Below are 14,231 nucleotides of genomic sequence, written 5' to 3'. Positions count from 1 at the left end.
GTAGACATGATGAGAAATGGAAGAGATGGAGGTTTGGTTAGCGTTGGGGACATCAGGAATGACAAAGAGGAGCCTTGTACATCATTCTGAGTCCTCGCTAGACAGTGTTGGTCGATAACACCACTCTGTCCTGAGGAGTCTGAACAGCCATTCCCGATTCTGCCTTTCCTAGTGCAGCACTTCAAGCAATGATAGCAAATGAATCAGAACTGAAATGCTAGTGGAAGTCATTGTTTAGAAAAGGGGAGAAAGTCCCCCCAAGCTGGAGCTGTCATCACACAGGAAGGTTTGTGATACGGTCAAATGGATCATCAAGCAGGAAAAGAAGAGAAGCTAGAAGGAGGCTCTAGCAGAACTGGTGTGACCAAGAAGTCATAAATAGACTCCACATAAAGAGGAGCACTGTGTGTACCAAGTACGAGCCGGGCGTGGAACAGGCCCCAGGGCTCACATCCTGCATCCCTTCCGCCGAAGCACATGACAAAGTAGGCATGGGAGAGGTGGGTGCAACCAGCAGGATGGTCTCTGCCAGGGATGCTGTGCCAGCCCAGAGAAGAAATAAGAACTGTGAAGGTAGGGGCACCCGGGTGGCTCAGTCGGTGAAGCGTCTGACTCTTGATTTCGGCTCAGGTCACGGTCTCACAGTTCATGGGACTGAGCCCCACCTCGGGCTCTGCGCTGACAGTGCGAAGCCTGCTTGGGATTTCCTCTCTCTCCCTCTCTCTCTCTCTGCCCCTCCCCTGCGAGTGCTCTCTGTCAACATAAAAAAAATAAGCTTAAAAAAAAAAATCTGTAAAAGGGGCGTCTGGGTGGCTCAGCCGGTTGAGCAGACCTCTGACTTGGGCTCAGGTCACGATCTCGCGTTTGTGGGTTCGAGCCCCACGTTGGGCTCAGAACCTGGAACCTGCTTTGGATTCTGTGTCTTGCCCTCTCTCTGCCCCTCCCCTGCTCGTGCTCTGTCTCTCTCTGTGTCTCAAAAAATAAGGTAAAACATTTTTAAAAATCTGTAAAAAAAAAAAAGAACCTGTGAAGGCAGAGGGAATCAGAAATGCAGGAAAACATAATCTGTGCAGATAGAGTGTTTGGTCATTTCTGAGAAGGTCCACTAGACTCAAGTAGAACACTTACCCATCTGTTGCACAGCCTTCAAGACCTGGCCCAGAACAGCTGTGGGTATTGAGGGAGAAATACACATTTTGATCATAAGTCAACGTGCTTTAAATTACTCTCAAATCATTAAAATCACCATGAATCTCAATTTGGGGGGCAGCAGTTAATTATTTATTTATTTTGCATTTATTCATTCGTTCATTCACTTGGCACGTATTTTTGAATGCTGCACTCTGTGACACGGATTGTTCTAGCATTTAGCAGAGTGGACATTTTCTGACCTCTGTTACTGAAATGCGTTCATGCGTACTTTATGATATAGGCATAGCTGTCTCATATCTGGCTCTAGGATGTCAGTACAGGCAGGGGAGGAGAGGCGGCCAAGACTAGAGCCATACTAATTAAGGGGTAGGAGGAGAGGAACCGATGTGTGAGGATGAGTCTCAGGGGCAGGGCAACGGCAGTGATGACTTCAGACCCTGGAATCCAGGGGCAGTACGGGAGCTGGTTTCCTCTCCTCCCACAGGACTGAAACGTCTTACATACAGCAGAGATGGCATTGGTCTTAAATGACTCTTGAGAAGCTGGGTCCCCGTTCTAGTGAGGGAGGCCACCGTCCCTTATTTTGATTACAGAATGATATAAAAAGGCAGAATACATTGGCTTTAAAGTATGGCAACATTTGCCAAGACAAACATCAGTAGGAAAACAGAATATTCCAATTAAATGCAAAAGACAACTCATGCTGTTGCACATGGATGGACCTAGAGAGAATTATGCTATCTGAAACAAGTCAGACGGAAGAAGACAAATCCCATAAGATTTCATCTATATAATGGAGCCTAAAAAAATAAAACAAACGAACAAACAAACAACAGCAACAGACTCATAAATACAGAGAACAAACTGGTGGTTGCCACAGAGAAACAGGGGGGATGACTAAATGGGTGAAGGGGTTAAGGGGTATGAGCTTCTAGTTATAAAATAAATAAGACATGGGGATGAGAAGTGCAGAACAGAAAATATAGTCCATAATGTAATAATTTTGTCTGGGGACAGATGGTGACTATACATATTGTGGGGAGCACTGCATAACGTATAGAATTGTCAAATTGTTATGTTGTACACCTGAAACGAATAGAACATTGTGTGTAAGCTCTATATCAATTTAAAAAAGGAGATGGGGGACACTACCATTTCATGGCCTGGGGAAGGATGAAGGACTACATTTCAAGTATGTGATCAGGCCAGAGGCGCCTGTCAAGCACCCCATTTCCTACCTCAGTCAAGGGCTGGGATTTGTACACTCCTCCCGGTGGGTAGGGTCTGTTCCCTCCCCCATTTTCAAGCTGTCCTGCTCCTTTCTCCCCAGTGCCTTTGGGCCTTCCTTCCTACATCACACACACACACACACACACACACACACACACACACACACACAGGCTTTTTCAGGAAGTGGATGCATGGGAGGCCTCCCTATTTCACACTCTATTATCTCCTAGGGAAACCAAAACTCAAAGACAAAAGGCATCACTCATGAGTGATCACTGATAAACTCCCCGCTCACTAGCTTTTTCTCCCCCACAATGCCCCGCAGTCTCCAAGAGGGAATACTACACAAAGTGAGTGCAAATTGAAATTGTCCATTTTGGGACCACACGCGGGGTTTTTTTGTTGTTTTTTTGTTTTTTGTTTTTTTGGTTTTTTTTGGCAGCCTCTGAAGGTGCTGCAGGGGAAACAGCAGGGGTTACTAGGGAGAAGCTACTGATGCAGAAGTAGCTCAGGGGGAAAGAAAAGCCAGTTTACATCTGAAGAGGTGACTTGACAAGGACAGTGACAGGACAGGCGCTGGAAGAGTCTTGATTTGAGTACCCAGCTCGAGCCCCTTGGGAAAGCTGATAACACCTTTGCATAATTTTGCAGAAACAATTGTTGAATATGAAGTAAAAGAGCCCATATCACGCTATCATTTAACGTCGTCAGAAAACTGATTCTCTGTCCTCTACTTGACTTCTTCTTTTTTGGTTACGTACAATGAAAACAGGAAACATTCTGCCCGGCGTCGTCTGCACCACAGTCAGGCTGTCACTCACCCGTAGGTACAGTTTGAATGGCACAGGTGACACATGCGATTGGCGTCCGCAAACTTCCAGACCAGGGTGTTGTTTTCTCCCATGATGCCAGCCGGGCAGGTCTTGACGCAGTGAGGGCCGTCGATGTAGTGTGCACACTGCACGCAGCTGTCTGGTCCCTACACCAAGACGGACAGAGACATGTATATAGGCTTCCTTCTCTTTCGAAACTGAAGTAACTTTTTACTTATAATACTTTGTGTGAAAAAGAAGTTAAACAACAGACATTCTTAAAGCAGAAACACAAGCTTGTCTGTGACTGTGAACCACTGTTCACAGCCTACGGAGAAGTCTTCGAATGCACTGACGATATAACAACAAAAAAGAAACTATACTGTACGCTTCGTGACAGTTTACTTAACAGACTGTGGGCAAGTTTCTTTGTCAAAACAATCTTGATGAGTCTACGTGTACGTTTACATCTCTATCGCTCAGATGGCATTGTTTGCATATCATATCTGAACTTAAAGAGCAGCTATGTGGGAAGCTGGGCTTGCTGAGGCAAACTGAAGAAAGCCCACATCTATGTTTCTCCAGGGACAAGAAGGCAGTAAGTGGAAGTAAGCGGTGGGGGCATAATTAACTGTATACTGTGTTTATTTGATTCCGTTTGCTAAACTCCGAAAAACTCACAGAAGTGAAACTTGACTGTTCGGGTTGTGCCCTACATCAAGGGAGTGAAATAAATCTGGTAGGGAAGGATGTGCTCACTGGTGAAGTTCTCTGATGTCTCCGTTTTGTCCAAAGACTGAGCGTTCCCAGAACCAGAACGGTCAGATGACTAAGTCAGAATCACCAACGGACTTATTTCAATGATGAAAATTTAACCTAACACCATGTAAACTTATAAACCAATGGTTTACTTTGTAAACTGCCCTGTTAGCAGCCTACACCTCAAAACACAGCCTTCAGCCCGATTTAGAGACAGCTTTTGAAAAATGTGTTCAATTAGAAGTTAGATATGGCTGTTGAAGCTCAAATACAAACAGAACTCCTTATAAATAATATTGAGAATGAACAACATTGGGACATTGATGTGAGGAGGACCTGAATTCTCACATATACTCTTTATGTAAATAGAAACCTGAATTTTGAAGAGTTTTGCTAGGTGTTTCTTTAAAAAAATTTTTTTAACATTCATTCATTCTTGAGAGACACAGAGACAGAGCATGAGTGGGGGAGGGGCAGAGAGAGGGAGACACAGAATCCGAAGCAGGCTCCAGGCTCCGAGACATCAGCACAGAGCCCAGTGCGGGACTCGAACCCACGAACCGTGAGATCATGACGTGAGCCCAAAGTCAGAGACTTAACTGACTGAGCCACCCAGGTGCTCCGCTAGGTGTTTCTTTAAGAACTCTTCAAATAATTATGAACGAATGTTAAATAAGAATCTGATGATGTTTGATTAAGATGACGAAGCAATGACGACAGATGTCAGAAACAGTGAACACTGGCTGTCGATGTCCCCAGCCTCCCACAGGCATCCCCGGTTTTTGGTAAAAGAGTAGATGTTATTAGATTTGTTGGAGGGTGTTGGACAGAAAGGGTGAGTGCTCCTACAAGGTGGGTTGCATGATGACATCAACTCAACCACAGCCTCTGTGACCCAGCTGGGAGGTCAAAAGGCCCCCTGTATGGGCATGGCTGCCTCTTTGGTAGCCGCAGAGTGATGCTGGCTCATTGCTGTGGTTCTGCTGCTTGGGAAGGCTTTTCCCTTGGACGTAGGAGTGAATAACATCAAGCGTGCTCCTTACTCGTCCTGTGCAGGTGATATTCATGGCCTGGGGCAGGCATTCTGGATGGCACTGTATGCACTCAGAATTCTCCACAAACTCCCTTGGCTCCCTGAGAGAAGAAAGAAAACCGATCAGTGCTATCTCTAGAGATCCTGATTCAAAATGCCGGCAGGTTACAACTGTCTGAGTTGCAATTGTCTGAAATTTCAGGTGACACAGAACACCTTTCTCAGAAATGCGAGAAAAATTTAGGTAAACATTTAACGGTAGGGAATCTAGGATTATATTGCAATATGATAAACCGATGTGTTAACTGAATCCATGGTCATATCCTCTCCGAATAAATGCACAAGCTTCATTTATAATCAAAATATCTTCCCTACATTTTTCTATAAGGCACAGTTTTTGTCTATTAGGCAAACAGGTCAACAAATGAAAAAAGTAATAGTCCGGAAGAGGTGACCACCTCCCCCACCCCCCACAATATCAGATTCATGGATATTTAAATTAAGCTAGAAGGAAATGGTAACTGTAGATTGACTCACAGGAAAAGGAAGGAGAGATATTAAAATGTACTCAATGATTATTAGTAAAAATAGGAAGCACGGAACACAGGTGTGAACACTTTTGCTTGAACTAGTTTCCCTGTTCCTCAAAGACGTATGGGTCGACATTAAGCAAGAAGATGATATTTGATTGAAAAGACAAAACAGTTGTGACAGCTATTAAGACTGAATGCCGCCTGGTAATTAACTGCAGGCTTTCACGCCAGTGAACAAGGAAACACAAGGAATGTTTACACCCCGCAACATGTTCCCTAAGTCTTCCCTTATGTCATCAATTAAACCAAACGTGCCCAGTTTTTCCTTCCCTCCTTCTCTGGGTCATGATGCCGGCCGGAGGAGCCCATCTTGCAAACCAAGAAAGTGCTGCCGAAAGGCATGGGCACCAACAACATGGTGGTTTTAATTCCCTCTCCCTTTAAAAAGATGTAGAAAACACGACATTCACGTCTATTCATAGCAGTAAGGATTGCATTAATATTGTTGAATTACACAGAGGACTCTGCTAGGTTACTCGGCGTCTTTGCTAAAGGATTCCTACAGAATTAGACCTGGTCCTCTCATTCTGATCCTGAATATTTCTTTCTCTTTTTTTTTTTAATGTGTCTTTATTTTGAGAGAGAGAGAGAGAGTAAACACTAGTTGGGGAGGGACACAGAGAGAGGGGGGCAGAGGATCTGAAGTGGGTCCTACGCTCACAGCAGTGAGCCCGACACGGGGCTCGAACTCACGAACCGTGAGATCATGACCAGAGCCGAAGACAGACGCTTAACAGACTGGGCACCCAGGAGTCCCCTGAATATTTCTGAATCCGTGCTGTGGCCCAAGCCCTGATAGCAAAATAAGAAGGAAGATTTCCCGTAGCCATTTGTAATTCCTATGGCTCTCCTCTCTCACAAAATGTCCCCTTTTCTTTTTATTTTTTAAAAAAAAAAATTTTTTTTTTTTTCCAACGTTTATTTATTTTTGGGACAGAGAGAGACAGAGCATGAACGGGGGAGGGGCAGAGAGAGAGGGAGACACAGAATCGGAAACAGGCTCCAGGCTCTGAGCCATCAGCCCAGAGCCCGACGCGGGGCTCGAACTCACAGACCGCGAGATCGTGACCTGGCTGAAGTCGGACGCTTAACCGACTGCGCCACCCAGGCGCCCCGTCTTTTCTTTAAATTAAAAAGGAAAAAGCCTCCGCTTCTCTCTATCCTTATATTTTACTTTCCTATTAATTTATTTTTAGTCATTATTTGTGGTCATTTGTGGTCAGAGCTTTACATCAATATCAAGATTCCCATAGAATCAAGCAACTGTACTTTTAACCGATAGCAAAAAAAATCCAACAAAGTTTATATGATTGTTTATTTCTTTGTCCGTGGTTATGTTTCAAGTTATTTGCACTGTTCGATATTGCTTGAACATAAAACAAAAATTAACCAGGAAATATAATTTGTATTACTATATTCTGACACACCAGGAAAAATGTACTGCAAAGAAAAGTCTAAGTGACTGTGGTCTTGGCCACATGAACCATTTATGGCTTTTCCATTTCTCTTGGGAACTTTGTGTGGCTTCGAAAGAGATTAGATAGTTCCAAAACCGAGACTCTATAAATTAGTGGATTGGATTAAGTAATGCAAAAAGTTTGTTCATTTCCTTTGGTGATTAACAGCTGTCAACAAATAAGCAAAAACAAAGGAAAAAGAAAAAAAGGAAAAGTATCAAAGTGAACAACAGTAAACTTATAAAAACAATCGCCTTAGTTTTTATCAGAACAAAGGGGTTACAAAATAACCTTACCCCTCCAGAACATTGCACTTCTCCACACATTCCTTGCCACGGGTGACGTTTTGGCAGGACACGCAGTCTTTCGGCTCCGGGCCCCAGCATCCCTCTGACGAGCATAACGGATGACAGACATGGCCTATGGCCTCTGAGAAGACACAGGGAGCCACAAGGAGTCAGCTAGGGGACAGTGACTAGAGGGGCCAGTTAAGACAACACCTGTAAATGAGGTGCTGGGTTCTCTGTGACCCTGAGCTGCACAGACATGCTGGGGTCCCTGGAAGAAGCAGTGACACAAAATGGGATTCTAGAGGCCAACTTCAAGTTCCCTTTTCCGGACTGGGAGTCAAGGGTTCCTGGTCCGGACCTGGGAAGCACTTTGCTGATGAGTGTCATAGCTGATGGAGACACAAGGGAAGGTTTGTGGTTCCTTGCCGTGTGCTGGGCACCATGTCAAGAGTTTTATATACAAAATCTCACTTCATTCTCTCACTAGCAGTGGGAATCACTGCGGTCTCCATTTCATGGATGAGGAAGCCAAAGCCTAAAGGTATTAAGTACATTGACCAAGATCTGGAAGCTAGGAAAGGCTAGAGGCAGAATCTGAACTCAGATCTGCTTCTCCCAGTGACCAGGGTCTCGGTAAAAAGAAATGTGCATGGCCTGGCTTCAAGAGAAGCCTGTGGCTCTAAACTCAGATGAGGAAATGTCACTGTAAAATGCTCATTCTATCTGCATGTGTGTGTGTATGCCTCTATGTGTTGCCAGCTAGAGTCATTAGAGGCTGAAATGCACAGGGAGAACGGCTGAAAGGTAAAATAATTAATGCTGAATTTAGTTCTGTATGTTACAAATAATTGACAGCTTAAACCTCCAGGCAAATTCATCCTATGAAATGTGAATGATCTGGAAACAATTCCGGTGAACTTCCTATGATAACTTCACATGGAGGACTGTACAGATTTCTTTTAATCTGCTTCTTTAGGAATGAAAAATATAATTTAAATGTTTGGGAATCTTCTAAATCAACATACATGACCCCCGTGAACCGTCTCCATGATCAACCAAAGTGATTACTTACTGCAGCCTTTTTCATCTTTGTTGTTTATAATTTTGGTTTTCTGACTTGAAGTCCCAAACAGTTTTTTCCAGTTTATTGTATTTGCATAGCACAATTTTTGGTTTCCTGAAACGATCACATCTCCATCACTTATCTCCTTGAGGGAGCGTAATCCCAAGGATGTTATGTCCAGGCCGACAACCGCAAGAGAAAACTGACCACTACAGTGGAGGGAAGAAAAATAACATCGTGAAAAATGACCAAAAAATTCTATCACTAAAAGCTTTATTTTAATTTTCTTCTGGACCACCTTATATGTACTACAGTCCCCCTCCCAGTGACTGTAAGTCATATTGCAGGAAGTCTGTATTGCAACTTTTGAAAATGACAACAGATTTTTTTTAAGCTCCTCCAGGGAAAAGCTAGTTCCTTGTCCATTTACTATCTTTAACCCCAGTGGAATACTGAAGGTGAATAAATATTAATGTCATTATTATATTTACTGCATGTTTTTTTTTGCCTGGGAATTGAACAGCATCTTCTTCTTTTTTAATGTTTATTTATTTATTTTGAGACACAGAGCAAGAGCATAACAGAGATGGGGGAGGGGGAAGGAATGCATGGGAAGGGGCAGAGAGAGAGGGAGAGAATCCCAAGCAGGCTCCACACTGTCAGCACAGAGCCCGATGCAGGGCTTTAACTCACAAATCTGAAGATCATGACCTGAGCCTATTGAGAGTTGGACACTTAACTGACAGAGCCATCCAAGTGCCCCGAGAGCATGTTCTAATCCCTCAAATATCCAAATACACTTCAAAAATCATAGGTTCATTTTTTCCATCCACCCACCTACCCATTAATCTATCTTTCCATCCACTCACCCATCTATTGATCCATTTGTCCATCTACTTATCTAGGCAAGCATGCTTCCATCCATCAATTTTTCTATCTATCTATCTATCTATCTATCTATCTATCTATCTATCTATCTATCCAGCCATCCATCCATCCACCCTTCCATCCTCTCATCTATGCATCCATCTACCCACTCATCTATCCATTCATCCATGAATTCATTCAACCATCCATCCACTCAGCTATCTATCCATCCATCCATTGATCCACCGACCCATCAATCCATCCATTAACCCATCCATCCATATATTGAACAAACATCTGAACCATCCAATTCTGTCTGTGCTAGAACTCTATAAGACTATCCATATGTTTTCATCAAGAGACTGGATAAAAGTAATTCAGACTAAAAGGAGGGAAATCCTGAACCACCAGGAGGAACAGGAAGGCAAGAAAGCATCTGATGGGGTGCTGAGAACCAGGAGCTCCTGCTGGAGCAGAAACCTGGAGGTGAGGAGGCTTGGGCAAGGGATCTAGGGAGGGTGACAGAAGACCTTGCACACTTTGAGCTTGGTTGTTGTGTGCAAATGATGCGGAACTACAGGAAAGAGACTTGCATTTTTAGGAAGCTCATTGGACACCAGGACAGGGAACAGAACAGCTGAGGCAGCACTCAATGAGGGGTCATCAGACAGGAGATGACAAAAGTTGAATTTGGAGACCCCTCCTCTCCTTGTTTCTCTTTCTCTCCTGACCCTTTCCTCCTTCTCCCTTCCCACAACCTGGCTCCTGTGGAAAGCAAGGAGCCCTGTGTTGAAGACCTGTAACTCTACTGTTTAGGAATTCTCTCTCAACATGTGCCCACAGAAGCCTAGGCACTGGGACAAAGCTGGTGTCTTCCGTGCAGGCCAGACCTGGCTCTGATGAGCTGTACCTGGAGCCAGCAATCACCCTGCCCCAGGAGGGACTGTGTATTTCTGGACTTCTCATAAATGTGAAAAGGTAAAAAAAAAAAAAAGTAATTCTAATTTTGTTTAAATTCCGAAATGTAAGCCAACTGGCACCTGCCAGTCACTTAAGAAAATGGATCTAAATCTCTTGTCTCTATGAAAGAAGTGGTTCAAAAGAAGTGGTCTTGAGAACTCAGAACAAAGGGGTCTTTCTGGGAAGCAATGATTATTATCAGAGATACACAGCCAAGAATGTTTTTAAAAAGCAGTATATATTTTATGTGTACTGTACTCTAATTTTCTTTAATATAATTTTAAAATGTTCATTTATTTTGAGAGAGAGAAAGAGAGAGTGCACATGAGCAGGGGAGGGGCAGAGAGAATCTGTCAGTGCAGAGCCTGACGCGGGGCTCGAACTCACAAACTGTAAGATCGCGGCCCTGAGCCGAAATCAAGAGTAGGACGCTTAACTGACTGAGCCACCCAGGCGCCCCATGATTTTCTTTAATATTGAGTGATATTCTGTAGTAGTTTTAAAGGACAATTAATGAGTAATAGTTCTCAGCATCAGACTGTTTCCAAGGCAGGTCTGACAAAGAAATTCTCAAACCATTATTACTCTGAACTATATTCAAGATGCTTCTACGTGAGTATGCCACCGTCGGAGTTGGAAAAGTGGAACCGCTGAACCAGTCGTGTATTAAAAAGTCTGTCAGCCCCCTCTGACGCGGTGTGCTCATAAGGACATGTCATTTCAGGACTCCTCTTACCAAAACACGTACGACCTCCATCGAATCATGAGAAAACATCAGCCCTTCCACAAGATGCTTGGCCAGTACTTTTTAAAAGTGTCAAGGCCATAAACGAGACGAAAAGACACAGGGACTGTTACAGATTGGAAGGGACTAAGGAGACACAGCCACCAAGTGCAGTGCGGGGTACTGGACTGCACACTGACACGTGGCATTCACGAGCAAACTGGTGACATTGGAGTGACGTCTGGTGGTGGAGGTCACAGCAATGTGCCGATGTTAATTTCTTCCTCTGCCTCTCGTGCCATGCTTCGGTGAGAAGCTGGCTAGAGGACTGATGGCAGCTCTCTGCAGGATCTTTGTAACAGCTTTAGAAGTCTAATTTCAAACTCTTCTGTTGGTCTTATTAAAAAAAAAAAATTGCTTTTTAATCTACCAGGCTTTGGCTCATGTCAACTTACTGTTGCTTTGTTCTTCCACGTATGATTTCTAGGTTCTCGAAAGCATGGAGGTCAGTCCTGTTTTCAGGCCAGGCCTGAATCAGCAAAAACCCTACAAAGGCAGAAGGAAGGCTCAGACACGCACCGCTTATACGTTTCTTTTTTATGAGACATTTTAGGATTCTCGAGAGACTGTAACAGGACCAAGAAAGGTGGACATCTGATTGGATTCTTTTTCTAACCTTTACCCTACCCACGTGTTGATACAAGCCAAGGCACAATTATACAGCGGACATCCTGCCTCTGACGTAGAATCCCCCGTCCCTCCCTGCATCTCTCCCACCACCCAACACCCCCACAGGCGGTCCCGTGGTGCCACAGCCCCGACAGCCTTGCTGGGCTCCGTATCTGATGACCCAGACTGGCTTCTTGATGACAAGTGCCATGTCTTAAGCTGTCACAGAATGAGATTCACAGATTTTCCTGACTTAATTCCAATATTCCAAACAATCTTGTTATTTAGGTCCAATTATTTCCTTTTTATGGATGAAGGCAGTGGTGCTCTGATGGCAGTCATGGACCAAATGTTGGCCGGTGGCCGAGCAGGGACGTGAAGTCCAGTCTGTGAGGCTCGAGAGCCTGTGCTGTTCCTTCAGCACTTTGCCTTTCCTCTCCCTCTACCCATGAAAGTCACTGGGCCATCAGGACGGCTGGCCGGGGCCGAGAAGACAAGGACACAAAATCGGGAATGACTCAAGTCTTTGATTAAAGTGTTTACCCTTCATGTGCAGGGGAAGCGCATTTGTGAAAATGATCAAAGAACCCATTAGTCATTAGTGGTAGACGTTCAGAAGAAATGTCTTTATGCCAAGAGAGAAGAGATTACATCCACAAGTTCTCTCTGTACAACACCCATTTTCCATTTATGTTGATGGATATGTTAGCAGCACACACCTGTAATTTCCTTTACAGTTTTTAGAATATCCAGTTCCTTTGGATCTAGAGGTGGAGTATGCGTGAAGGAGTCACTGAAACAAGCAACAGAATGATTATTGATTAACAATCTCGTCCAGTGAACAAAGTGGATTTTGTGTTTCTCCCTGCCAGTGCCTTAATCTGTTACTTACCCTCTAAATGCTACTGGCAGGATATGAAGATCTCCACTGATCGAGGTGCAATTTTTGAAGTGTTTAATATTTGTAGCATTGATGGAAAGTGTGTCTTTAAATTCACCAATTCCTATTCCATTACAAACTATAAAGAGAAGGGAGATGTTTATTCCACTCACATATGTTGGATTAAGAGTAGCTAGGGATCTACAGGCAGAGGGAAGCGGGAAGGGAACTGTAGCCATGAGACTATCACTGCCATGCCATCATTCATTCATTCAACAAACATTCACGGAGGCCGGCTGGGCACCATAACTGTGGCAGGGCTTGGAGTTAAGCGGTTGGAGAAGGTGATGCTGTCCTCGTTGATTGCCGTTGCTGCCCTCAACTTGGGTTCTCTTCCTCACGATCTCCCTCCTAGACTTAGTCTAATTGCTCTTAAGTACTCTTGCTTCCTCTGGTTTGTGTCCTTGGCAGTGCAATCCACGGGCTGCCGCCAGCACCGCCTCTGTCCGGCTCTCGTCAGGGCATTCCCCTAAAACTCAACACCTTTCCATTGTTCTAACCTGGTTACGTCTTTGTCATCCGTCTTACAGAAACAATGGGCACAGATTTTTTTTAATTAGTAAGAGTAAGGTGTGTTCCTCTGAGGATGTTGAAAAATAGAATAAAGGGACCAAAATGACCAGAAATTCCACTCTAGGATATTTTGAAAAGTGTTCCTTCCAGCTATCCTCCGTGGTGATGACACGCCAGATATGTATTTTTTTTTTTTTTGCTTTTTCTGCTGTGAACATTCCTCATATCATATAAACTATTCATTGAAGGTGATTGTTAATGGCTGTCTTATATTACATCATAGGGAATACTGTAATAACTTTTATCAGATTAACTGCTTTTCTTCCCCTGTGTTTACTTGAGCCAAATGCTTTGATCTGTGTCCTATTGCTACATCAGTCTCAGATGCCCTTTTCCACACCCTGAGCCCATTTATTAATTTATATCCACTCCTAAATTTCCATCTCAAATGCCATCTCTGCCCTAAAGCCCATATTTATCTGCTGTAATTCTCCCTCTAGAATTTGCAGATAAATTTCGGTACCTATCTTCCAGACCTATCTTGACTTTGAAGTACAGTCACTGAAAATCTCATTGCTCAGGATAAGGTCCTATCCTGTCCTCCCCCTGGACTTCTAGGGGGTACAGTCAAGCCCCGCTGTCCCACCGCCCGCCTCTGTGCTCTGCTCCATTGGGAGTCCCTTGTCGCAAAGAACCTTCCACTCTGGCAGCCATGACTGTCCTGCTGGGTCTCTGGGCTCACTCTGTGTGCCAGCCTCCTCTCTGGTCTGGGGGTGGAGGGGGCTCCTCTAAGGACTCCTGTGTCGACTGGCTCACTCAAACCTTCTTGTGCGGCACCTAACACATTGTGGGTTGTGGGATTCATGGCCAGGCTTCTTTAGGATTCATAGGGTCTGGCTGACAATGGAGAATGAGGTGGCCATATAAGGACTTGCCATTTAATTACAGGTCTGGCAGAGAATTCCATGTGTTTGAGAGAATATTCATTCTCTCTCTCTTTCTCTCTCTCTCTCTGCTTGTGTGTGATAGTGGGGGCAGGGTTACTTTAATTCCTAAATTCAGAGATAAATTATGTACTCACCCCTAGACATTCCTGCACCGTCATCCTTACCCAGTGGTATTGCCCTATACCTGAAGGGCTCTGAATTTGGGATACGCAGAAAAATAGG

General features: G+C 44.2%; 1 protein-coding gene across 2 annotated transcripts in view; it reads right to left on the bottom strand.

Annotated features, from left to right (window-relative positions):
- EGFR (epidermal growth factor receptor) overlaps positions 1 to 14,231 on the bottom strand; it is a 213,303-nt gene that overhangs the window by 37,536 nt on the left and 161,536 nt on the right. For both annotated transcript variants that reach the window (XM_045494307.1, XM_045494308.1), the window contains 8 exons: positions 12,502 to 12,628; positions 12,329 to 12,402; positions 11,396 to 11,486; positions 8,399 to 8,598; positions 7,333 to 7,465; positions 4,997 to 5,087; positions 3,204 to 3,361; positions 1,129 to 1,167 (listed from right to left, as the gene is read on the bottom strand). In XM_045494307.1, coding sequence (XP_045350263.1) covers positions 1,129 to 1,167; positions 3,204 to 3,361; positions 4,997 to 5,087; positions 7,333 to 7,465; positions 8,399 to 8,598; positions 11,396 to 11,486; positions 12,329 to 12,402; positions 12,502 to 12,628 — 913 coding nt within the window. The remainder of the gene's footprint in view (positions 1 to 1,128; positions 1,168 to 3,203; positions 3,362 to 4,996; positions 5,088 to 7,332; positions 7,466 to 8,398; positions 8,599 to 11,395; positions 11,487 to 12,328; positions 12,403 to 12,501; positions 12,629 to 14,231) is intronic.

The sequence above is a fragment of the Leopardus geoffroyi genome, chromosome A2 (assembly GCF_018350155.1).
Source record: "Leopardus geoffroyi isolate Oge1 chromosome A2, O.geoffroyi_Oge1_pat1.0, whole genome shotgun sequence".
In the NCBI taxonomy this organism is placed as follows: domain Eukaryota; kingdom Metazoa; phylum Chordata; class Mammalia; order Carnivora; family Felidae; genus Leopardus; species Leopardus geoffroyi.
The sequence above is the reverse complement of the archived record's forward strand: the minus strand, read 5'-3'. Positions and strand labels throughout refer to the sequence as shown.